Raw genomic sequence first — 24,426 nt, forward strand, 5'->3', positions numbered from 1 at the left:
AATGTAAAATATAATTATTTAAATAAAATAATTAATTAGATTAATATTTCTAAGTTTAGAAAACTAATTGAAACATTTTCCTCTATTTTTCCACTCCAATTTAACCATTCAACGTTTGTACTAAAATTTCTCTCTTTCTCTAATTCAATCATTAAAATTCCACACTCTCTCCTTCATTATCTCTCTATACAATTTCTTGGCCAAGTGAAGAGAGAAACTATAGTTCAAGAAATGACAAAACCAGGAGATTCAAGAAGATGGATTCTTGAAAACGTTCAGGTCGAAAAAATGGCCGACGTTCCGATCAACGATCAAGGTTCCAACCGGAACACATTCTTCCATAATCAAAGTTCACGTCATGTCAGCAAAAAATCTTCCGGTTCGGGTACTAATAATAATAGCGAAACGCAGCCGGAAAATCTTGGAAAATTTAGTTCAGGAAGAATTGTTAGTAATTTTGGTTCGGCTCTATGGAAAACTACGAGCACTACATTGAGGAAAATTCCGACTCGTAGATTTGGTGCAAATCCGCCGCGAAAAATCGAAAGAACAGAATCTACTGCTGTAAGAGGGCTTAATAATCTCAGGTTTCTTGATAGAACAGTTACAGGAAGAGAAACGGAAGCTTGGAGATCTATTGAGAAACGTTTTTATCAATTTGCCGAAAACAACAGAGTTTCGAGGGACAAATTCGGACTTTGTATTGGTGAATTATTACAGCTTTATTAATTCTTTCTCATTCTATATACCTTTTTATGGAACAGTGAATCTGTTATATTTTGATAATCCAATTTTCGTTCTGGTTACGATCAATTTATACGACATTTTACCTATATGACAATTTGTATGCCAATGTGACACATTGATAATTCGTCAGTCATATAGGAAAAAATTGGCCTGAATTAATGTTTTGTATTTTCTAAAAAATGAAAATTGTGCTACCATAATGTAATAAATTGAACGTTCGGTAACCATTCTATAAAAGTAGTATAGTTGGATAATTTTTAAAATATTTAACCAAGTCTATGTATTTTTCCAAAATCGAAGGAAGAACTCTTGAAGTATGAACTTGTTTTGATCTTACAGGATTGGGAGATTCGAAGGAATTCGCGGAAGGAATATTCGATGCGATTGCAAGGCGGAAAAACATATGCACCGAAAATGGAATTTCGAAGGACGAATTGAAGTTGTTTTGGGAAGATATGACTAGACAAGATCTTGATGCTAGATTACAGATTTTCTTTGACATGTAAGAAATTTTTAAGACACAGTTTTTGATTATGAACATGTTAAACAATTGTGTGTGTTATTTCTTGCAGGTGTGACAAAGATGGAGATGGAAAGCTATCAGAAGAAGAGGTTAAACAGGTAAAAAGTTCGTAGAAAAATATTTGTAATATTTTCTATTTTATAAGATTATTTTAACTTCTATTTAATATAAAAGATAATAACAGTATAAAAGGGAATTGGAGAAAAATATCAAGATCAAACTATTTTTTAAAGTTAAAAATAATAATCAATTATTAGGAATTGCTTCTCATAGTAGGTAAATTCTTAATCCATATTGATGACTGAACCTTTATTCATTCCATTTTGGCCATTAAACTTTAATTTCATTCCAATGGAAGGTTTTTCGGGCAAAAATATATACGCGACAGAGAGCTTTTATTTATTTTTGTATGAAAATTTATCACGTAAACATAAAAATATGCCATTGAAATAAAATTATATATACGTGACAAATTTTCAGAAAAACAATAAACAAAAATTGATTGTCGCTTACGCGATTTTAGGCAGATTTTTTTGTTAAAATGAAATCAAAGTTTAGAGACTAAAGTAAAACGAATCAAAATTTGATCACTAAATTGAAATAAAATGATAGTTTAGGTACCTTGAGAATCAATATCCAACAAATATTGGATATGAAAATATTGTAAGTGCCTATTATATTTTGATGTAAAAATATGTCATTTTTAGTATTTTGGGAGATGGTTACAATATATATTTGAACAACTCTCAGACAAGACATGACTGAAAATGCAGGTTATATTGTTGAGTGCCTCTGCGAATAAGCTAACGAATCTGAAGACACAAGCAGACTCATATGCATCTTTAATCATGGAAGAGCTCGATCCTGATCATCTTGGTTATATAGAGGTAAGTAATCAATATGTAATTCATTTTAATGTGCAAGTAGTGCGTCATGGACACGCACACGAAAAAATAGAACACTTAGACATAAACACGGCAAAACGGTATTATTTCAAGATTTTCAACACATTTTCAAAATAAAAAACATTGATTAAATGAAGTGTCCGTGCTATCTAGATCGACAAGTACTTTTTTAAATATTTAGAACTTTTCGATACTCTATATTGATACTCTATTTTTTTTAATCCATTTCTAGTACGGACCTTCTTTGTTTGAAAAAAATTGAATAATTAATAACAAACATATCACGAATCAAAAAAATGATAGTTTGATCCAACAATTTTATATTTCATGCGATTATATCTAAATAACAAATAAAAAATGATGGGTGCAATTGATAAAAATAAATTACAATTCGATAATTTATTTATTTTTCATAATAAATTAGTCCAAATTTAGTGAAGAAATATATAATTGCTTTGATAATAACATAAAAATTCATAAGATATTTTATAATAACTTAACAATTCTGATAAAATTGAATGGATAATTTTTTTATAATTTCTTTTCCAATTTGAACTACTTTGTCACTAAACTAACTGAAAGGACTAAAGTATAGTTATTTTTTTATGAGTTCGGGTCTTCATCTTTTCTTTTTACTGCTTTGATATAATCGACACAAATCATAAAATCAATGGACCAAATCGGCATAAATTTTTTAAAAAAAAGTATATATTTATCAATTTCATCATAATTTTAGATATATTAATTAATTAATTTTTTTTATTTCTGTAATTTTATTTTCGTGCAAAACATCTCAAAATGTATACTGACATTTTTATGTTGAACAGCTATGGCAGCTAGAAATTCTACTAATAGGACTAGTAAACAATGATGAGAATGTCAACAAATCAGACAGAAATACACAAAATCTTACCAAAGCCATGATCCCCAGAAAATATAGATATCCAGTCAGCAAATACATCAATTTATCAAAAGAATTCGTCTACGAAAATTGGATGAGAATTTGGGCTCTAGCAGCTTGGTTAGCCATAAACCTCATCCTAATTCTCTGGAAATTTAGAACTTTCGAGGATTCGCCAATTTTCAAAATCACAGGCTATTGTGTCTGTATCGCGAAAGCCGCCGGAGAAGTCCTAAAGTTCAACATGGCGCTTATTCTTATTCCGGTTTGCCGAAGAACACTTACTAGACTCCGATCTACAATTCTCGGAAAATTCATCCCTTTCGACGATAATATAAATTTTCACAAGATCGTAGCCATATTTATTATGATTGCTAGTCTTATTCATGCGGTGGTGCATTTGACTTGCAATTATCCTCGGATTAGCTCGTATCCGAAAGGAAAATTCATGGTGCTAGTTGGAGATATGACCGATTATAACCAACCAAGTTACGGAGACTTGTTTCTTACTAAAGCGAACATAACTGGATTCTTACTCGTATTTATTATGGGATACGTGTATATTCTCGCGACACATTCTTTTCGACGAAATGCGATTAATTTACCGGGGCCGTTTCAAAGATTGGCAGGGTTTAATGCCTTTTGGTATGCGCATCATTTGCTTGTTTTGGCATATATTCTGATAGTTATACATGGATACTTTCTAGTTTTTCTGAGACCTTGGTATATGAAATCGGTAAGTACATTTTTATGAGCTATACTATACCTTTACTAATTATGATTTATGAGCTTTAGCTAGGTGTATTTGGGACGTTTTTGGATTAAATACTAGAATGGTACATAAATTTTATTATATATTTCAAATCGGCAACTAAATGTTGGTTTGTAACTTTTACTTAAGAGGAAAGTATTTTACTTAATGACAAAATTAAGTTGACGTGTCAAATCATACCCGGAACATAATTTTAAAATATACTACTAGATCATATATTGTTTTAGAAGCTACAAATCGAAGAACGTGACAATATGACATTTATTGTGATAATATATTCTAATAAAATGTTTCAGACGAGTATATCATGTCAGTTTAGTTTGATCGAAATATACAAAGATACTTTCAACTGAAACAAAAACTACAAGTATATTATCAAAAAGATGTAAATTGAAGTTCCGGTATCAATTTTAAACATGCCAAAGAGCTTAGGTGCCATTTAGATATTTAATCCGGCATTAGGAGTACTATGAAATTATAAGTAAGAACTAGTCCAATAAAAAGCACACTTTTTCCTTTTAACTATTTCAAATTATTAATTATCTCTTTTTATTGTTGCAGACATGGATGTACATTCTTTTTCCGGTATTATTATATGCAATTTTCGAAAGGCTCATTTCGCGATATGAACATAATCATCAAGTAGATGTCGTTAAGGTTCATATTATTTATAATTAAAGTATCTATCTTCTTAATAAATAATTTTTTCAATCAATTCAGATTAAATTTTATTATTATTTGCAGGCAGTAATATACTCGGGAAATGTTCTAGCATTATACTTGACTAAACCTCCAGGATTTAGATATAAAAGCGGAATGTATATATTTATTAAGTGTCGCGATATCTCAAAATTCGAATGGTGAATTCATGAACTCTTTTTACTAACCATTTATTAAATAAATATTTATGTTGTATATTTATTAATTTTAGGAATTCTTTAAATTGCAGGCATCCATTTTCCATTACTTCCGCACCAGGAGATGATTATTTGAGTGTCCATATTCGGACATTGGGAGATTGGACAAGAGAGCTCAAAAACAGATTTGAAAAGGTACCTACAAATACTTTTAAGGTCTAAATAGTTCAAAAGTCCAAATATTTTTACCTTATCGCAAATTTTTTGTTGCTGATATTTTTAAACCAATTTAAAAAATTAATAGTTATGCATCTGTTTTAAGTTCACTTATAAATTAGGGAGCTTTATTTATGCATCCATTTTAAGTTTTATTTTATTTTCACATTTAAAAAGTATTAGTATTACATAATTTAAAGCAGATTTGAGAAGTTCATTACACATAGTATTATCTACTGTATTACATATAATCAGATTCATGCTAACTGGGTTAAAGAGTGAATGGTACCAATTTTTTTTATCATATGATTTAATTTGACTTAAATGTCAATTTGTCCCTCCAACTTGTAAGTAATGAACAATTAACATATAAATTAATTTTATGGGAAAAATAATCACGAACTAATTGATTATGGGCAATTAATCCAATTTAGCAAATTACCCACTCAACTTATAAGTCAATTGTTCCCTAAATTGACAATTTGTCCCCTTAACTTGTAAACTAATTTGCCCAAATAAGGTTAATTAACCCATAATTACCAAGTTTATGACTAATTTGCCCATAAAATTAATTTATATGTTAATTGCCCATTGCTTACAAATTGAGGGGGTAAATTACCACTTAAGTCGATTTAATTTGGTAACAAAACTTGGATTTATTTTAAGTGGGGCCTAATAGTTCTATAAAGCTAATATTTTTTTACCTTTAGTAAATTTATTAAAACCTTTCAAAAGTTATAAATTTATCTCAATTTGACCAATTCACTGAAAATTTATCCAATTTTTTTTAAAATCGCTTTAATATTCTCCAAATTAATTTATTTCAACCATATAGCATCTCAATCACCAACTCTTCTAAATAACTTTGCACATTCAATTGTTACTGTAGTCATAATTAAATCAGTTTTGTAAGAATTAATAGATTTCCATCGTTTGTGGCCGAAGTTGGCAATCTTAGCGAGATCCACGACTTGAGTCTTCTCATTTTCGATTAATTAATTTTGCTTGATTCCTTTGTTGTTTATTAAATTTTTGATAAAATAGAGTGAAAAGATCATATTGTTAAAAATTTTCATATGACTCTTTTGATTGTACTTTAATCTTGTTTTAATGGATTCTAACTTTGAAAAAAAAAATATTAGATGGCAAATGACCTAGAGATCAATGTTATAGCAAATTTTAACATTAGGTTCATGGGCCTGGGTATATTAGTTTCATGGACCTGAATATGTAGCCCGCCTGTCCAAGTCCGTCCCTCTAGGGTCATGTTTGGACACTAATTATCTGTCCAAAGCCTGGCCCGCTTCTAAAAAAAGCCTGTTTTATTGGCGGTTTTAGGCTTTTTTGTATAATTTTCTATGTAAATCCGAAACAGTCCTATCCAAATCCGCATTTATAGAGTATAAGGGTTACATTGGGATAAAAAATATGATGTCCGGATCAGACTTGGATCGGACTTAGATTTACATAAAAATCAATAAAGTCCATCAAATTCGGCTCATGAGTAGGTCTAGTTTCACCAGTCGCCGTACCATAATAAAAAGTGAAGTGTATAATGGTCGAAGATAAAAATTAAGTTCTAGTAATATTTTGATATGATATGAAGTGTTAGCACTAAATTAAGATATAAAATTAAAATTTAGTACCACCCAAAAAGTTCTTAACCCAATGCCAATTAGTGTCTCATCAATTAGTAGAAATTGTTTTACAATTACAAAATAAGATCAAATTCGTAATTATAAGAACTTAAAAATTGGGATAATTGATTCTAAAGGTTATTGAATTTTTGAGTTTTTTATTTCAGTCACTAAACTATTTTTATATTCTATTTGATTACCAAACTTTCAATTTTTTCATTTTAATAATTTCCGGCCAAAAATATTTAGCTGGTAGCCGAAATTAATTTTTTTAGCCGAAAATTTACCTAACAAAATCCGGTTGCCATATGTCAATTTTCGGCTGCCAGCTAAGCATTTTTGGCTAAAAATAGTAAAATGAAAGTTTAATAATTGAAAAAAATATAGTTTAGTGACTGAAATAAAAAAACAGAAAAGATTAGTGATAGTAAAATTGAGTTACCCTAAAAATTGGTTCATCCAATTAACTTTTATGTTTATCATTTTCAGGTTTGTGGCCCCCCAGTTACTACCCCAAAAAGAGGTAACCTGGTCAGAATAGAAACAAGAGCATTATCAAATGAAAACTATAGTGAAATACAAGCAACGTGAGTACTACAAATTATAATATATAGTTTTTAACATAAAATGTGTACATTAAATTTTGATATTTGTTTTGGGCAGATTTCCAAATATTGCTCTAAAGGGGCCATATGGAGCACCGGCTCAAAGCTATAGCAAATTTGATATATTATTGCTTATTGGTCTAGGAATTGGAGCAACCCCTTTTATTAGCATTGTTAAGGATCTCCTTTATCATATGAAACGACACCATTCAGCTGACCTTAATCTAGTGAGTATATTTCTAAGGGAAAAGGGTCATTTATGCCCTTAACGTTTGCCTCAAGGATCAAGTAAGCCCTCAACGTTTAGAAAGGTTCACATATGCCCCCAACGTCTTAAAAAGTGAACAACCAGGCCCTCATTTTGACTTACAAATAAAACGTTGGGGGCCTGATTGTCAAAATTGGAGGGCCTGATTGTTCATTTTTCAAGACGTTGGGGGCATATTTGAACCTTTCCGGACGTTGAGGGCTTGTTTGATCCTGGAGGCAAACCTTAAGGGTATAAACGACCCTTTTCCCTATTTCTAATTATTGTTGGTATTCAAATTTTAATTTATTTCTTTTCCGTATTTATATTTTATTTGCATTTAATACAATTCAATATCTTAAGTTATTTTTATGACAAACTAGTCCTTATTTAACGAAAATATTATAACTTTTTTTTTAATTAGTTCATTAGAAAATGAATTCGGCTGATAATTTATTGCTGAATGCAGGATCCAGAAGCAAGAAACGGTCCAGAAAGAGCATATTTTTATTGGGTAACTCGAGAGCAAAGCTCATTTGAATGGTTTAAAGGTGTTATGGATGATCTTGCTGATTTTGATCAGAATGTGAGCATTTTTTTTCCTTCAAATATAAAATTTAAATTAAAATTAATCAAACTAATTGAATTGATTGTTTATCAGAATGTAATTGAAATGCACAATTACTTGACAAGTGTATATGAAGAGGGTGATGCCAGATCAGCACTTATTGCCATGGTCCAAAAATTGCAGCATGCAAAGGATGGCATGGATATAGTTTCTGAAAGTCGGGTACGTTAACGGTTGCATTTTTATTTAATTTACGCATAATAACTTCAAAATTATAAATATTTGCCGCTTTTATTAGTTCTAATCAAATTTTTAATTATTTTCAATTATGTACAACTTAGTTTTGAATGCAGTTAATTTCACCCCATAAACCGATTGAGCCAATTATATTTACGTGGCAATCCTTTAAATAGTTGTTTGTTATAGTCAAATTTATCCAATTGAACCGAAAAATGACATAAGGAAAAACAACTATTGGTTGACTGTCACATCACTGAAATTATATAAAATTATTTTCATTGAGATAGTTTGGTTAGAACTGAAATTTTATATGATTATTTTCATTGAGATAATTTGGTTATAATTAAAACAATTTCTTTCAAATCAAATTATGTTGCTAATAGTGATAATAACGGCCCATGTTTAGATTTTTTGCATAATTAAACCTTTATTTTAATAGATTACTAAATAAAATCGTTTAATTCTAATTCTTACAATTTGATTACATTATGTATATAAAGTACTCTGAAATGATGGCAGATAAGAACACATTTTGCAAGACCAAACTGGAGAAAAGTATTGTCCCAACTGACAAATGATCATCCATCTTCACGCATAGGTAACTCTTGATGACGAATTCTATTATTCAAATTGCAAATCAATCATACTGTTATTGATTGAACTTAACTATATATATATAGTACAATTTTTGGGTTAATTGACCTAAAATTTAAGAATATTGCTCATTTTTTATTAAAATTATTAAACATGAGTTAATTAGTAAAATGACATACAAATTTAAGAACCGCAATGACTCTTTATTCATTTTATTTTAGTAAAAAAAATTAATTTATTTCATTATAAACATTGAACTTCAAGTTACAAACAACAAAAAGTTTTTTTTCTTCGTGATTTCAGGTTATATTGAGTTTATGTTGTAATCGGATATTTGCGATATCATATTTTATTTTATTTTTTACATTTTTATTTACAGGGGTGTTCTATTGCGGAAGTGCAACTCTTGCGAAGCCATTAAAGAAACTTTGTCAAGAATTCAGCTTACATTCAACAACTAGATTCCATTTCCACAAGGAAAACTTCTAAAGGTGGCAATTTATACATTGATTCCTAGTGCAAATATTTTAATTTGTATAGAGAAATTTCTTGCAATTAGCTTTTGCAAAAATAGGTATTTAAACTTAACATGTATTTTAGAATTTCATATGAATTTTAGATGTTGATCTAGTTTCGGTTTTGAATAGAGGTGCTTTTGTCACATTATCATTTTAGCATTAAGCGATCATTTTCCGTACATTAATTTATGAAACAAAATTATATAAACTCAATTTGGCTTATTTTGATAATTTAATTCATAATTTTATAAAATAAAATTAGCTACACTGACTTTTGTATTTATAAAATGCATGTAAAGAAATCATAAAAATATGGCCAAACTCATTCTGAAGTCCCTATTCTATTACTTTTTATTTTAGTTAGTCTCTATTGATTTTTTTAAATTTAATTAATCCTTGTACTAATAATTTTATAATTCTGTGGTCCTTCCGTTAGAGCATGTGCACGAACGCATTTAACGACGTTAATTTTACGTACAAAACTCATTATTAAGCCCCTGTACTATTACTTTTTATTTTAATTAGTCCCTATCAAAAATTTTGCATTTAACTATTCCATGTAACACTATTTAATTACGAATAATTTTATAAAAATAAGTTTAAATAATTTTATAAACTTCAACTTTGAAACCATATTTAAATATACATATTGATATAACCCATATTTAATTTGTTTAAATAAAAAATTAAACGTACCGTTTTTATATGAATAATATTTTTCTTATTTAAAATAATTAAGTTAAGTATGGATCAAATAATTTAAATGTGTATCACCCATAATTGACCTACTAAATTAAACAATTAAATATTTTAACACAATTATTAATTTTCATATTACATTCGTGCAATTATTTATCGCAGCTAGGTTTTGTAATTAAATTGGTTTGTAAATCGAAGTAGGGGTTTCTGAAATTGTTATTTTGGGTTTCAATCGAAGTTAGAGTTTATGATTCACAATGTGGGTTTTAATTCGAAGGAGGAGTTTATAAAATTATTCGCAATTAAATAGTGATTCAAGAAATCATTAAATGTAAAAAGTTTGATAAGAACTAACTAAAATAAAAAGTAATAGTACATGGACTTAAGAATAAGTTTCGTACGTAAAATTAACATCGTTAAACGCGTTTGTGCACACGCTCTAATAGAAGGACCACATAAATGTAAAATTACTAATACAAGTACCTTTTGCTGTTACTTCCATGCATGGTTATAGGTATTTCTTGACAATAGTTGATGATCACTCAAGGTTTACCTAGGTTTTTCTCATGAAGCACAAGTCTGAAGCAAGGTTACATTTACAAGACTTCACCATATATGCTCAAAATCAATTTTCTAAAGCTGTCAAGATTGTTAGAACATATAATGGTGCAGAATTTGATCAATCTAATTTCTACAAGAGCCATGGGATCTTACATCAAACAAGCTGTGTATTTACTCCAGAGCAGAATAGCACAGTCGAAAGAAATCATCAACACATTCTTAATGTGGCCAGAGCAACAGGTTTCAGTCCTCACTCGCATTGACTTTTTGGAACTATTGTATTATGCATGCAGTATACTTGATTAACATGATACCTTCTCCTGTCATTCAAGAACAATCACCTTATAAAAAGCTTTACAATGCATCTCCATCACTAGCAAATATCAAAGTTTTTGGTTGCCTGAGTTTTGCTAGTACTTTTCATGTTAATAGAATAAAATTTGACAGTAGAGCAATAAAATGTGTTTTTCTGGGGTTTCCTCCAAACACAAAAGGCTTCATTCTATATTATTTGGAAACCAAAAAGATCCATATTTCCAGGAATGTAGTTTTCTTTGAACATATGTTCCCCTTCTCAAAACCTTTTTCTGAATCACCCTCTTTTATGACTATGTCAAATACAGGCATGTCATTTCTCTTTTCTTTACCAGAAACTCCAACTCTCAGTTCTTTCAATCCATCATCTCCTAGCCCTTCACATAATAGCATTCCCTGGACTGTTCTCCACCAACTACTTCATTATTTCATGATAATGAATTTCATGTTCTCAAAAAATCCACTAGATTAATACATCCACCTTCTTTTCTAAAAGACTACCAGGTTTCTCTTCCCTCATCTCTTTCTCACCAAATTACTACACCTCTTCATATCTCTTTTGTTCTCTCTTATTCAAATCTACCTCCTTCTCACAAGCACTTTGTTTGCAGCACTGACAATACTTCTGAACCTAAAAGTTATAATGAAGCCATCAAGCATGTCCATTGGCAGCATGCTATGCAAGCTGAGCTACAGGCTCTATCTGATAATCAAACCTGGACCTTAACTCCTCTACCATCACACAAACAACCAATAGGTTGCAAATGGGTCTATAAAGTCAAGTATAATTCAAAAGGATAAGTGGACAGATATAAAGCTAGACTAGTTGCTAGGGATATACACAACAAAAGGGCCTTGATTACCTGAATACTTTCTCTCCAGTAGCCAAAATGACAACCATTAGAACATTGCTAGCTTTGTCAGCAGCTAATCATTGGCACCTTCACCAGTTTGACATAAACAATGCCGTCCTTCATGGAGATCTAACTAAAGAAGTTTATACGAAGCTCCCTCCTTGTTTTGAATCTAAGCATCCTTCTTTGGTATGCAAGTTATAAAAATCTCTTTATGGCCTAAAACAGGCTAGCAGGCAATGGCATTCCAAGTTAACAGGTTCACTTATTTCTCAAGGTTTCAAACCAGCATCTTCTGATCCTTCTCTTATGATTAAACATACATCAACTTCTTTTATCATCCTACTCATTTATGTTGACGATGTTATATTAGCCAGTAATTCTCTGTCTAACACAGCTTCTATCAAGACTTTTCTGCATAAAGAGTTCAGTAATAAAGATTTGGGCACTTTTAAATACTTTCTTGGTCTTGAGGTGGCTTACTCTTCTGCTGGAATCAATCTCTCTCAAAGGAAATATGTCATAGATCTTCTTCAAGAGACTGGTTTTATGGATGCAAAACATGTTCCTACTCCAATGGTTACTTCAAAAAGATTCATTAAAGATGACAATGACTTATTACCACATAATGCTTTTTTATAGAAAGTTAATTGGAAAGCTTCTTTATCTCTGCACTACAAGACCTGATTTGTCTTTTGCAGTGCATCAACTTTCACAATTCTTAGATTGTTTAATCAATTCTCATCTCAATGCTGCAAATAGAGTCCTTTGTTACATCAAAGGATCTCCTGGCAAAGGCCTGTTTTCCCCTGCTACTTATGCTCTTCAACTCAAAACATTTTCTGATGCTGACTTGGCCACGTGTCCAGATTCCAGAAGATCCATTTCAGAATCTTGTATTTTCCTAGGAGATTCATTGATATCGATCCAAGAAGCAGTCTACAGTTTTAAGATTCAGTATAGAAGTTGAATATAGATCTCTTGCTTCTCTTACTTGTGAGTTGCAGTGGCTTTCCTATTTATTATCTGATTCGCAGCAACCTTGCTCTCTTCCAGCAAAGGTTTATAGTGACGGCAGTTCAGCTATTCAATTAGCTCATAATCCAGCTTTCCATGAGAGGTCTAAGCACATTGAAATTGACTGCCACATCATTCGTGAGAAGATACATTCTGACCTCATTCATTTGCTGCAAGTTACTTCTGCTAATCAATTAGCAGACTGTTTCACCAAAGCTTTGCCTCCTGGTGTATTTCAAGCTAACATTGGCAGCTTGGAGTGCTAGATATCTACTCTCCAGCTTGAGGGGTGGTATCACAGTATACTGCATCCTGGTGTATGACAAGCTAACGTTGGTTATTCTCTGCTTCCTATTCAGCATGTCTTGCAGATGAACTTTTAGTATTTCCTCCTCAGCTTCATCCAGGTCATTGATTCATGTGGTAGTGTGCTTGTTGGTGTGTTAATCCAGCTCAGCAACTCATTATTCACGTGTCTTTTACAGTTAAGCAACAGCTCAGCAAACATAAGTTTTTTTATGTATGAAGCAAAGCAGTTAGAGTAGCGGTTATTTTCTGTTTTAGTATAAATAGGAAGCTAAGTTCAAGGAGTTCATTTTAATCATTGTAAATTTTTTGATTGATTAATAAAGCTACTTTTTCCCTCTTTTGATCTTATTGATTTGTTATATGCTGGTTAACCCTATTTTTATTAGCCAATATCGCATGGTTGGCACCCATCTATTCCATCATTTGTTCCATCATACACTTCATTCGTTCATCCATCCGTTGATCCATTTGATCGAGGCGCTGCTCGAGCTGCATGATATGATCACAGCCGTATACATCCTCCACAAAATGAACATACATAGTGAACAAGAATTGAAAATACAAAACTAAGTGTGATATTATTAATTGCAGTATATTTTTTAATTGACCAATCAAAAGTTTCTAACGTAACAACTATTCCAACCCCAATTGTTTTCATAAAATTAAATAGAATTCTAAATCAATTAAAATTTTATGCATATTTCTAACAACTGTTGCATTCTTTTATTTTTGAAACTTAAATTTACAATATTATTCTGCCAAATAGCCAGGGAAGACATCAAATGTCCAACTTTTTCAGAATTTTAAGTATCTTATCAGTTTCTTAAATTATTTTCCTCTTGAAATATTTCTTTTCCACTTTTGGGTAATTTAGTTTCTGACCTTTTGTTATCAGATCAGAAATTTGTTGTCAATTTCAGTATTATTTTGATAGGAGGAGCTTGATTTTATAATCACAAATAATCTTTGACCTGCCCATTTCCTTATCCTTATGCTGCAATTCTAAATTTCTAACATAACACCATATAGATGCTACTTCTGATCTTTTTCAAACAGAACATTAATTATCTTGTTTCTAAGAGGGGGCCGGCCTTTCATAAAATTGGAATATTCCACTTAATTTTCTTTATTTATTTATTTATTTATTTATAGATTCATGCTTTTACACTGCAGCAAATTCAATGTAACTTTTATATCTATATTATGTCTAGGCCATGCATGTCCTATTGTGCCCTTGTTTTGAATGTATAACTAGCTAGATCCCTTTTACATCAAAGCATGTTGAACTTTATGTCCATTTTTTTAATATAATTTTTGCAAAACAATTTTAATGGTATATTTGATTTATAAAATTACAAAATATTTATAAATAAATCTAGCTATATCTAATTTATTTTTTAAATTAATTATATTTAAAAACAACAACAAACATATAGCTATACATTATTAATTGGAATATAATGGGATGTTGCTCTCCCTAATCGCCACTCATCATTTGTTTATGGTTATCCTTTTATATATATATATATATATATATATATATATATATTATCTATTTTTCTTTCCTTAATCCTTATCTCTTTTAACTTTTTTTTTTTGAATCCCTATGAACTATAAAGAAGTATTAAAACTTTTTTACTTTTTACGATTCTAACTAAAACTCTAAAACTTTGCAATTTTAAGTCGATTTTGAACGCCGATTTTAGTCAATTTGTGTCAATTGATTTGAATACTAGAATTATAAAAGATTGAAATTTTTAGATTTATTAGTCTTTAAACTTTTTAAGTTGATGACTTTAATTTTTGGTTTTTAATAAAAAAGAATAGTGAGCCATGTCAATGCTTAATTTTTTTTCTTTGAAAATAAAACACATAATGATGATACAATAATATAATTGCATTGACTTGTGTGAAAGGTCCAAGACAATGAAAAAAGCTGAGATAGTGTTAAGTGCTAGTGAGCAGTTAGAGCAGGCTTTAGGTTTTACATAAAGACAAGCTGAAAATTAAGAATTGAAATAAAAAAACTCACAAAACAACACATTCTTTTGAAACCCAATGCAGATTCTAATATGGAAATGAAATAAATTAAAGAGAAGTAAATTAATAGGGTTTGCAGTTTTAGTAACAGAAGAGAAGTTTACAGGAGCACTACTTACATTACTCACTAGACAATTCAGATCTTTCTCTCACTACAGATATAGTAACAGAAACCAAGAAAAAACATTACTTTAATTTAATTTCATTTAGTTTCTTCATATTAAACAATATGCATATATGCGGATTAATTATTTTTAGAGTTGTCCAACTATAAATTTTTTTAAAAACGGTTACCAAATTACAAAAAATAACAAAACGGTTTCTAAACTATATCTTTTTTTGACAAAGGCTGCATTATAAAAATTGATAAAATGGTTATCGAACTTGTATTTTTTTACAAAATAATTGCCAAACTATTAATTTTTTACAAAATGATTACCAAATTGATAGCTAAGTATACATTTTCCCTCGTCCACATTAACAAGTTGGCGTCCACATAAACAAGCCAGCGTCCACATCAACAAGACGGTCAGCGTTTTGTAAAAAAAAAAAAAACTATTGTTCGATAACCGCATTTTACAACATCTTATAATTCGGTAACCGTTTTATAAAATTAGAGCGGTAACCATTTTGTAACTTTTTATAATATAGTAATCGTTGTGTAAAAATGTTATAGTTCGGTATTCGAAAAAATGTTGAACCCGGTATATACAAAGGCTGTCGCCCCATCCTAGTTTTGAAATGTTAAAAATCGATAAGTACCAAATAATTATTTTAAAAAGGATTGAATGATTTTTTTTTCGAAAAAAAATTGAGCAAAACAACTTATGTCGTTTGGTCTAAAAAATTAAAAAAAATTAAATATGTCATTAGTCTATTATTATTTTCAATAAGTCGATCAGCATATTGTTCGGACTAAATTTTTTAGAAAAGTCAAACATGTCGTTTACTCTATTTTTTTTAAAAAAGTCAATGAACATATCGTTCGGTCTAATATTCTCGAATGACGTACGTATTGTTTGATAAAAACATCGCCCCATTTGAATAAAATTTCTAGTTCCGACATTGCATATATATATCTAGATGACACTTTACAAAATTTGAATAACATAACTGGATAATTGACCACTAGTCATTGATCTTTTGAATTATTCATTATAATCATAAAACTTTAGTTAAACTTATTTTAGTGATTAAATTTAAATTTAATTTTAAGGGATCTTTTTTTTAATTTTCAAATCAAATTATGCTCACTATTAATGAGCTCCTCAATTGGATAGGAGGGAGAGTTCTATCTTTATTGGAGACCAATTGTTGAATTATTATAAAAATTTATGAAAAATGACTTGAAGTTTGCACGAGAAGTCTATAAATGAAACGCCGGATGTGACATCGTATCGTCATGATAATGAAATTTTTACGCGACGTATTCAAAATAAATGGCGTGAATGGCATATATAGATATATCCTTAACATATTTCGTTCATATAAAACTGAAACCTCCTTTTATAAGGTGTTTCAAAATGAAATTAAATAATTTTAAAAATATAGTTACTCTGATAGCAATATGATTTTTTTTATGAATAAACAAAGCAATGTGATTCCTCAAAAAAAAAACAAAGCAATGTGATAACAGAACCCAAGATAAACATAGGTTAAATTAATACTTATATTTATTTCTACTAAGCAATATGCATATCATGATGACATTTTGAAAAGTACCCAACAAAGCAGCTGCCTACATATTTAGGTTTAGTAATTGGATGATGATGATGCTGATGTGTTGTTGTTTTTGCATTCTTCTTTCAGATTTGTTGCTGTGATTGGAAAAAGTTGAAGTGTTTCCAGTGGTTTTTTGGTACCTTCTGATGACTCTCCCATTTCATCCATCATCATCATCCAATCATAGCCGTACGTTCTCATCCTCCAATTCTCCATCTCCATATTATTCCATGTCTTATTATTCTTCATCATTTGTGTCGCTGCACCTTCAATTCCTCCCTACACCAAAAATACAAATAAATTGCTCATATTAACTAAATGTATATATTTCTTCTGATCTGTAATATTAACCGCATTTGAAGAAAAGAGTTGGCTAGTAATATTAGTCGCTTTATAATATCAAAATACGCAAACAAAGAGCAATTCATAAATATGTACAAATTTCGAAAATTTCTTTTTCTCTCATGCATACACATACACATGCATATATATACATATCCTATAAATCTATGTTCTATATATCATTAATAATCATCTTTTTTCAAAAAGAACATTAAAAATTGCAAAAAAGAATACTTAGCAAGAATAGTAATTTATGTGCCAGAGTCAAACGAGACTAATACTACGGATCGGAGAGAGTATTTTGTTTATGAATTTCATCAAAATGCAATGGAAATACATTAAAATCTTTATATTACTATGTGGATTACATCAAAATGCAAGAAATCGAACCGATCATTTCAAATTATAACATTTTTATCATTAAACTATGTGCGCCAGGACTTATATTACAATTAAATGCAATGTTTTAAGTAAAGTCAACACAGGAAATAAAAAGGTGGTGCATGCTACATACTGTTACAAGATTCTTGAAACTACAAATTATTCAGATCAATTAAAAGTAACAAACTAACTTTTTATCAGTAGTAGACTGTGAGGTGAGTGGGATATTTCTTGAAATTTGGCAAGTTCACACCAACAACCTACTTACCATACAAATTCTAGCATATGAATGATACTATATCTAGAAAAGAGTTTAGAAAGTGAACCCTAGTATATTTTTAATCCCATTTAACACTTTCTTGTTGGTTTTTCATGTTCCAAAACAAAACCATAAAAAACAGATAAAAAAATATTAGATTTTCACTAGTCTATATACTTGTAATATATAGCATCAAACAATTATCAATTTTCTAAGCTTTTTTAAACGAAAATGCTAAAATGGAAAATACCGGAGAGAAAACGGATGTAAAAGAAATTTCTCCGAGAATGAAAACGAAATATCGAGTGTAAAAGTCAAAATTAAATAATTCGGAAACGGAAAAGGGAAACAAGAATATGTTATAAATACAGGGTTTCACAAGTACTTTTTAAAACAAAAACGAAGCGCCCCGAAATAACGAAATGTAAAAGTCGAGAAATCTCGGTGCAACATATTCAAAAAAATAAACATATAGCTATATGATATAATAAATAATAACAACAATATTACCTGATGATGAAGAGGAAAAAAGGCAGCAGAAGACAGTGGTTGAAAAGATGAACTAGGAATCGGAGGAGGAGGAGGAGCAGGAAGATCAAAATAGTTGAGAAGGTGGCTTGATTGATTAAAGTGCTGCATCTGAAGTTGATGATCATAATGATGATGAAAAATCTGCTGGTGCTGCTGCTGTTGAATTTGCTTAAGAAGTTTTCTTCTGAGTTTCTGTCTATCTCTAGCTTTATGATTTTGAAACCAGTAAAAAACATTTTTGCCTTCAATTTTTCCATATAAAGAGAGATGAGCAGTGATTCTTTGAATTTGTGAAGCATTTGGAGTTCTTATTCCACTTTTGTATAACTCTTCCAAGATCATCAACTGTTCTGGTGTTGGACACCATCTTGATGATGATGAAGATGAAGATGAAGGAGACATAATAATAATAATAATATAATATTTTTATTATTTGCTACTGAGTTCTTGGAGAGAATAGTAGTCAGAAGAGAGAAAATAATAGTGAGTTTGAGAATGAAAAAACTGAGGGACAGAATGAAATGATATGAGATATATAGAGGTTTGAAAGAATTTATTATTTGTTTAATAATTTAAAAGAAGATAAATAAAAAAAGAGAATTGGAAATTAATTGAAAAGTGGAAATGAAGACAGGGTTGTCATGCTGATGTTTCCCTGAGAGAGGCATGGAAGTAGTGTTGGTTTCAGTTTCATGCAAAAATATTATTTGAGAGAATCTATAAAATAGTGAATGAGGTGAAACTGAGTGACTTTGGTTTATGATTAGGTTTAGCTTTTAATCTATTTTTTACTAAAGTGGTGTGTATTTACATACATTGATAGTATATAGTTTTCCATGTAGAGATAGCTATATACTAAAAAATAATCATAAAGCCAATGTCAAAAACAGTTATAATAGTTAGATATATTTTTGCTGGTCTCATATAAAATGGGATATTTGGATAAAAATACGTGCAATATTTTTAACGGCTCGCCTAATAAATTTAAGAATTACATACTAATATGTTTTTCCTTTAAAATAAATATTGAAACTTTCAATTAATTAGAAAGATCAATGTGTACCACTTGTAATAGACAAACAAATAAGTTTATTCTTCCATCCAATGAGTTATAGTTCAAATGGTATAAGCACTACTGCTAGGTCGTAGGTTCGTTTCCTCTCAGAAGCGCTCTCCCCTCCCCAATTATCAAAAAAAAAGTTTATTCTTCCATCATGTAAAATTTCCCTATTAATTTACACGTCTTTTGCTTATAACATAAATGAAGATCACAAAAAGTAGAAAGATCATAAAATCACTCAAGTGTGTGTTATGGAAATTAAAGATTCAGCAAAATGGATTTCAGCTAGCTATTGGAAAAAGGAGGAGGGCAAAGTGTAAGGATTTAAATGAATTATAGAAATGTCTTTTTCATAATCAAGTTGTAGTAGATAATAATAAGAATATTTTTTAAGAAAATTGTGCTACCATTTTAATACTTTTCAATTGCATTAATAAAAAGCCTGAAAAGATAATGTGAGGCTTAAAAGCTATACTACTATTTATGAGGACTCATTAGTTGGGAGACACAAAGAAGGTCGAATTAATTCAGTGAGGTAACTCACTCAATTGCTCATTAACAAACATGACCATTACTATGGACAAATCCCATAGGTCTAATGTCTTAAAAAACCCCGACCTTTTTGCCCCTTTTCAATCATACCCTGACGTTGAAAATTTGTCAATTTTACCCTATTTTGCATTTTTGTGTTTCAATTGTACCCTGAAAAATTAAATTAACGTCTTTTTCGTTTGGAAATTTGTTTAAAACATTCTCCATGTCTAGCATATATTAATTGTACGTTTTTAAAATTTATTTAAATTTAGTTAAATTAATTAAGAATTTAAGTTAGTGTTAATATGATTATGGATTTTAGTTAGTTTTTAAAAATAAAGGATTTATTTGTACTTTTTTGAATAAAAAAGAATTTAATTTCATGTTTAAACTTAGTTAATTGAATGATTTCATCATTTAAGTTAAAAAATTAATAAAAATTAAAAAATTGGGGTACAATTGAAAACGGAAAATTTAAAAGTGGGTAAAATTGACAAATTTTCAACGTCGGGGTGGAATTGAAAAAAAAATTAAAGGTGAAGGTTTTTTGAGTGATTAGGCCAATCCCCTAATGGTCTTAAGTTTGAGTCTATATCCATATAATTAGATGATAATTTATGATGTTTATAACGAATACTAGAAAACTATAAGCTATTTTCAGTGTATAACTTACAGAATCCATTGAACCACCGATCTATAAAAAAAAAAAAAGAATTAAAAACATAATAAGTTAATTATCCAAAGACAAAAAAATGATGATGCATTCGTTAAAAGGGTGTTAATGTAGCTGAGATGGTCAGATGCGATTCCTGATTTCTTGCCTACAATTTTTTACTCTCTTTTTCTTCTGGGCTTAATCACTCAAAATCTCCCAACTTTAACCCCTTTTACAAATATACTCTGACGTAAGAATTTTTCCAATTTTACCCTAATTTGCCCTTTTATGTTGCAATTGTACCACAAGGCATTAAATTGATCTCTTTTCACTTATATAAAAAAATTAAAATATCTTTTAATTTTTATATTATTAATAATATTAGGATCTAATTCAAATATAGTCTAAAAATAGAGGATTATTTTAAATTTTTTTTGAACTGAAAAGAGGTCAATTTAATGATTTAGAGTACAATTGAAACATAAAAGGGCAAATTAAGGTAAAATTGGAAAAATTCATACGTCGGGATATATTTGCAAAAGGGGCTAAAGGCGGATTTTTTTTAGTGATTAGGCCTTTTTCTGCTTCCTCGGTTCTATATCGGCATAGGATTATTGAGCAAACTTTTATGTGACTAGGCTTGATGTTAGAACTTAAGTGAAATGCTTTGCTTATTGAACAATCCAAATTAAAATAATTAACTTATGATATCATGTCCATTATGAAACATCAATTTATAGCATGATAGTTTTAGTTATAGCCCAAAACATGCTCTAGTCACTTCAAAGACAGTTAATGGTTTAATCACCCATTTAGTAGAAAATTGTAACCTTAATTATAAACAATAATTACAATTTTAAAAAGAAGAATGATCTGAATTAATTAATTTTCTTGGAACATACACTACATATGTACCAAGAAAATCTTTGGTAGTGATCTTGTTTTTGCTGCTTTCAAAACTGTATAACTTCTCAGTTTAGCCTTTGCATGATCAGTTTTTAGGCACTACTAGTCTTAAAACAGTTAACTTAGCCTAGTCTTAATTACACCTGACACCCACATTACCTTCATTAATAATTCATTATCAAACACTGATCTTTGTAGAGTAGTTCGTTAGGGTTTGTCAACCCCAACCCATGTAGGTGGGGGTCAGTTTTAGTACTATTAATTTTCTGTTGGAACATATTTACAAGCCATGGACAATATACTTCACATAGCCTATAGTACATAGTGTTCTTTATACTTAATACTTAGTATTCTAATGGATTTTAAGGAGTTAATTTTCTATTTATGAGAAAGAAAATTTACCATCCATTGAATAATTATTTTAGTAATACTTATTATCACTGTTGAACTAAGTAATACGGAAGTCGTGAGATAAAATATTAATTTATGGACTACTATTTACTGCCCTAAATTATTGCCTCCCATCCAACTTTTTACCATAATACCCCTAAGCCATTTTCAATTTTTTTATAAAAAAACTCAATCATCTCAACTCAACTAAAAACCCGACGAATACCTGAACGGATTTATAATAAAAATTTCGGAATCGACCAGATATAAAAGACGGGAACCTACGGTAAGTGATCGGTTTTCATTTTTTACGATTTTTAATTTTTTTAATGGGCCATCGCCCTGAGATGGCGATCGCCAAAATAGGGCGATAGCCCTATGCAATTTCTCCCCTGAGGGACGGAATTATTTATTTTTTAAATATTTTTTTAAAAATTTAATTACATAAATAATTAAATTAAATTAATTAGATAAATAATTAAATATCATTTTAATTAATTAAATTTTATTAATTATAGGTTAATCCAATTAAATTAAATTTTTGTAGTGCTGGTTAGGTTTTAGGATATAATCTTTTAGTTAATTAAATTTTATTATTTAGGGTTATTAATTAGCGTTTAGGGTATAGTTAAATTAATTTTATGGGCTAATTAAACTTAAAAAAATTTATTTTAGGGTTTATGATTACAATTCTTTAGTTAGATGAATTTTATTATTCATGTACTAAATTTATTTTTAATTGCTTAATTTTTATAGTGTAATTTAATTAATATTTATTTAAATTGATAATTGCAGAAAAAAGAACCCGGTATGGGTGGCAGGGGGAAGACTATGTTAGATGACTTGGATATGGAGAGTCGGGAGCACAAAATGTCTGAAAGCGTGTTGTGCGTGCCTCAGTCCGACGACAACAGAAACAGACTCGTGCTGTTGAGAGAGCTAGTGGGATGCCAAGGGATGATCTGATTCAGGATGATCAGATACAGGATGATCGGATAGAGGATGCTGATTTTTAGAATTCTGTGGAAGAGAGTTTAGGACCATACGTCATTACTCGACGGAGAAAGGGGAAAGATGGACGGTTTGTCGGTGAATCGTCATCAGGTAAATAAAATTCAATTATTGTATTAATTTAACAATATTGATAAAATATTAAATTTATGTTAATTATTGTAATCATAATTTTAGCGACGAGTGGACGAGGTAAGACAGATGAGTGGACTGTTAGTGGTCCAATGCCAGGTGGACCCGAAGACGGCAGGGTTATTCTTAGTTTTCTCGGACATTGTCGTTTTTGGGATATGGACAGGGAAGGAGGAGAGAGACACTATAAAGTGCCTGAGCAGATATGCAGTTTGTAAGAGGTTGATAGCATGGCATCAGGATGCTTTGGACAAGGTCAGAGATCTGATAGACATGAGTGGCTTGGGACATCTCCCGGGAATTATATTTGATCACTTGGATATTCCACTCCTTTTTGCATTTGTGGAGCGATGGCAGCCTGAGACTAGCTCATTTTACCTGTCACTCGGAGATAACAAATTACACTGCATGACGTGTGCGTTATTCTCGGTATTCCAGTTGACGGAAAAATGATTTCAGGTGAATTTTTTTATTATATATCTGTTGAAATATTTTTGTCAAAAATATTTATTGAAATAAATTAAAGTATATGGCTGGAATATGTTTTCAGATGAGCCGGGGAAACAGTTGCTGCTGTCCTCCGGTGTAAAGATTTTAGGGATCTCTATGGATGAGCTGTTAGCTAAGTCGACGAAGCATTTTAAAATGGAGGGATTTTGAATGAGTCCATTTTTAGGTTATGTGGACATGGTTTGAGTGCTAAGGTTAAGGCAATAGCATGGATCTGGCTGACATTAGATTGCACTCTATTTGTCGATATGACTGGCCACCATGTTAGACCAGCCTGTCTTTGGGAGGTGAGGTATGGAGCCACAGACGCGAAGGGTTACTCCTGGGCCTCTGCTACACATGCATATTTATATCATCAGTTAGGAATCGCCTCTAGAAGAGACTGTTACGGTTTGTCCGGGTGGCTGACACTACTCCAGACTTGGATATACGAGTACTTTCCATGCTTCCAACGCAGTGAAAGAGGCTGATTATCAAGCCTGGCACTACTTGAGCGTGTAGTTGGGTGTATCCGCGATAGAGTACACAAAGAGCCGACTTTAGGCATTGCGTGCGCGCATTGACCAATTGACTGTCGACGAGGTACGTAAATTTAATTTAAGTAGTTAGTTTAATTAAACTAAATTAATTTAATTAATTAGTTGAATTTAATTATTTAGTTGAATTTAATTATGTAGTTGAATTTTCACTATATTTAGATGAATTTAATTAATTAGTTTTTAATAATTTTTGTAATTATTTTATTTTTGAGCAGGTGGCGTGGCTCCCTATTGGTGGTGACCCGGCTGTCCCCGTCGGCGGACTGCTACATGGGTTGTATAGTGTACAGGAACATCATTGAGCCGTACATATCCGGCAGAGCTGTACG

At 30.4% G+C, this 24,426-nt stretch overlaps 2 protein-coding genes across 2 annotated transcripts; one reads left to right on the forward strand and one right to left on the reverse strand.

The window, feature by feature from the left end:
* The first annotated feature begins 143 nt into the window (after nucleotides 1-143).
* On the forward strand, nucleotides 144-9,493 carry LOC126678846 (putative respiratory burst oxidase homolog protein J). The gene is made up of 14 exons (XM_050373761.2): nucleotides 144-706; nucleotides 1,087-1,249; nucleotides 1,320-1,368; nucleotides 2,044-2,157; nucleotides 3,003-3,812; nucleotides 4,410-4,505; nucleotides 4,593-4,708; nucleotides 4,798-4,900; nucleotides 7,048-7,145; nucleotides 7,222-7,390; nucleotides 7,880-7,996; nucleotides 8,072-8,200; nucleotides 8,738-8,816; nucleotides 9,192-9,493. Exons 1-14 carry the CDS (start codon nucleotides 232-234, stop codon nucleotides 9,299-9,301), a joined length of 2,628 nt encoding a protein of 875 aa, XP_050229718.1. The 5' UTR covers nucleotides 144-231; the 3' UTR covers nucleotides 9,302-9,493.
* Nucleotides 9,494-16,776: 7,283 nt separating this feature from the next.
* LOC126665507 (WUSCHEL-related homeobox 3) lies at nucleotides 16,777-18,842 on the reverse strand. The gene is made up of 2 exons (XM_050358328.2): nucleotides 18,340-18,842; nucleotides 16,777-17,126 (listed from the first exon to the last, which is right to left on the reverse strand). Exons 1-2 carry the CDS (start codon nucleotides 18,760-18,762, stop codon nucleotides 16,878-16,880), a joined length of 672 nt encoding a protein of 223 aa, XP_050214285.1. The 5' UTR covers nucleotides 18,763-18,842; the 3' UTR covers nucleotides 16,777-16,877.
* Nucleotides 18,843-24,426: the final 5,584 nt, after the last annotated feature.

The sequence above is a fragment of the Mercurialis annua genome, linkage group LG1-X (genome assembly GCF_937616625.2).
Source record: "Mercurialis annua linkage group LG1-X, ddMerAnnu1.2, whole genome shotgun sequence".
Classification (NCBI taxonomy): domain Eukaryota; kingdom Viridiplantae; phylum Streptophyta; class Magnoliopsida; order Malpighiales; family Euphorbiaceae; genus Mercurialis; species Mercurialis annua.

Bases quoted from the DNA above. Each gene is read 5' to 3' on its own strand.
- LOC126678846 (XM_050373761.2), top strand. From the start codon at position 232: ATGACAAAACCAGGAGATTCAAGAAGATGGATTCTTGAAAACGTTCAG. The intron at 4,709-4,797 runs GTGAATTCATGA...TTTAAATTGCAG, and splicing joins GATATCTCAAAATTCGAATG to GCATCCATTTTCCATTACTT. The intron at 8,201-8,737 runs GTACGTTAACGG...AAATGATGGCAG, and splicing joins ATATAGTTTCTGAAAGTCGG to ATAAGAACACATTTTGCAAG.
- LOC126665507 (XM_050358328.2), bottom strand. From the start codon at position 18,762: ATGTCTCCTTCATCTTCATCTTCATCATCATCAAGATGGTGTCCAACA. The intron at 17,127-18,339 runs GTAATATTGTTG...TTTTTGGTGTAG, and splicing joins TTTTTCCTCTTCATCATCAG to GGAGGAATTGAAGGTGCAGC.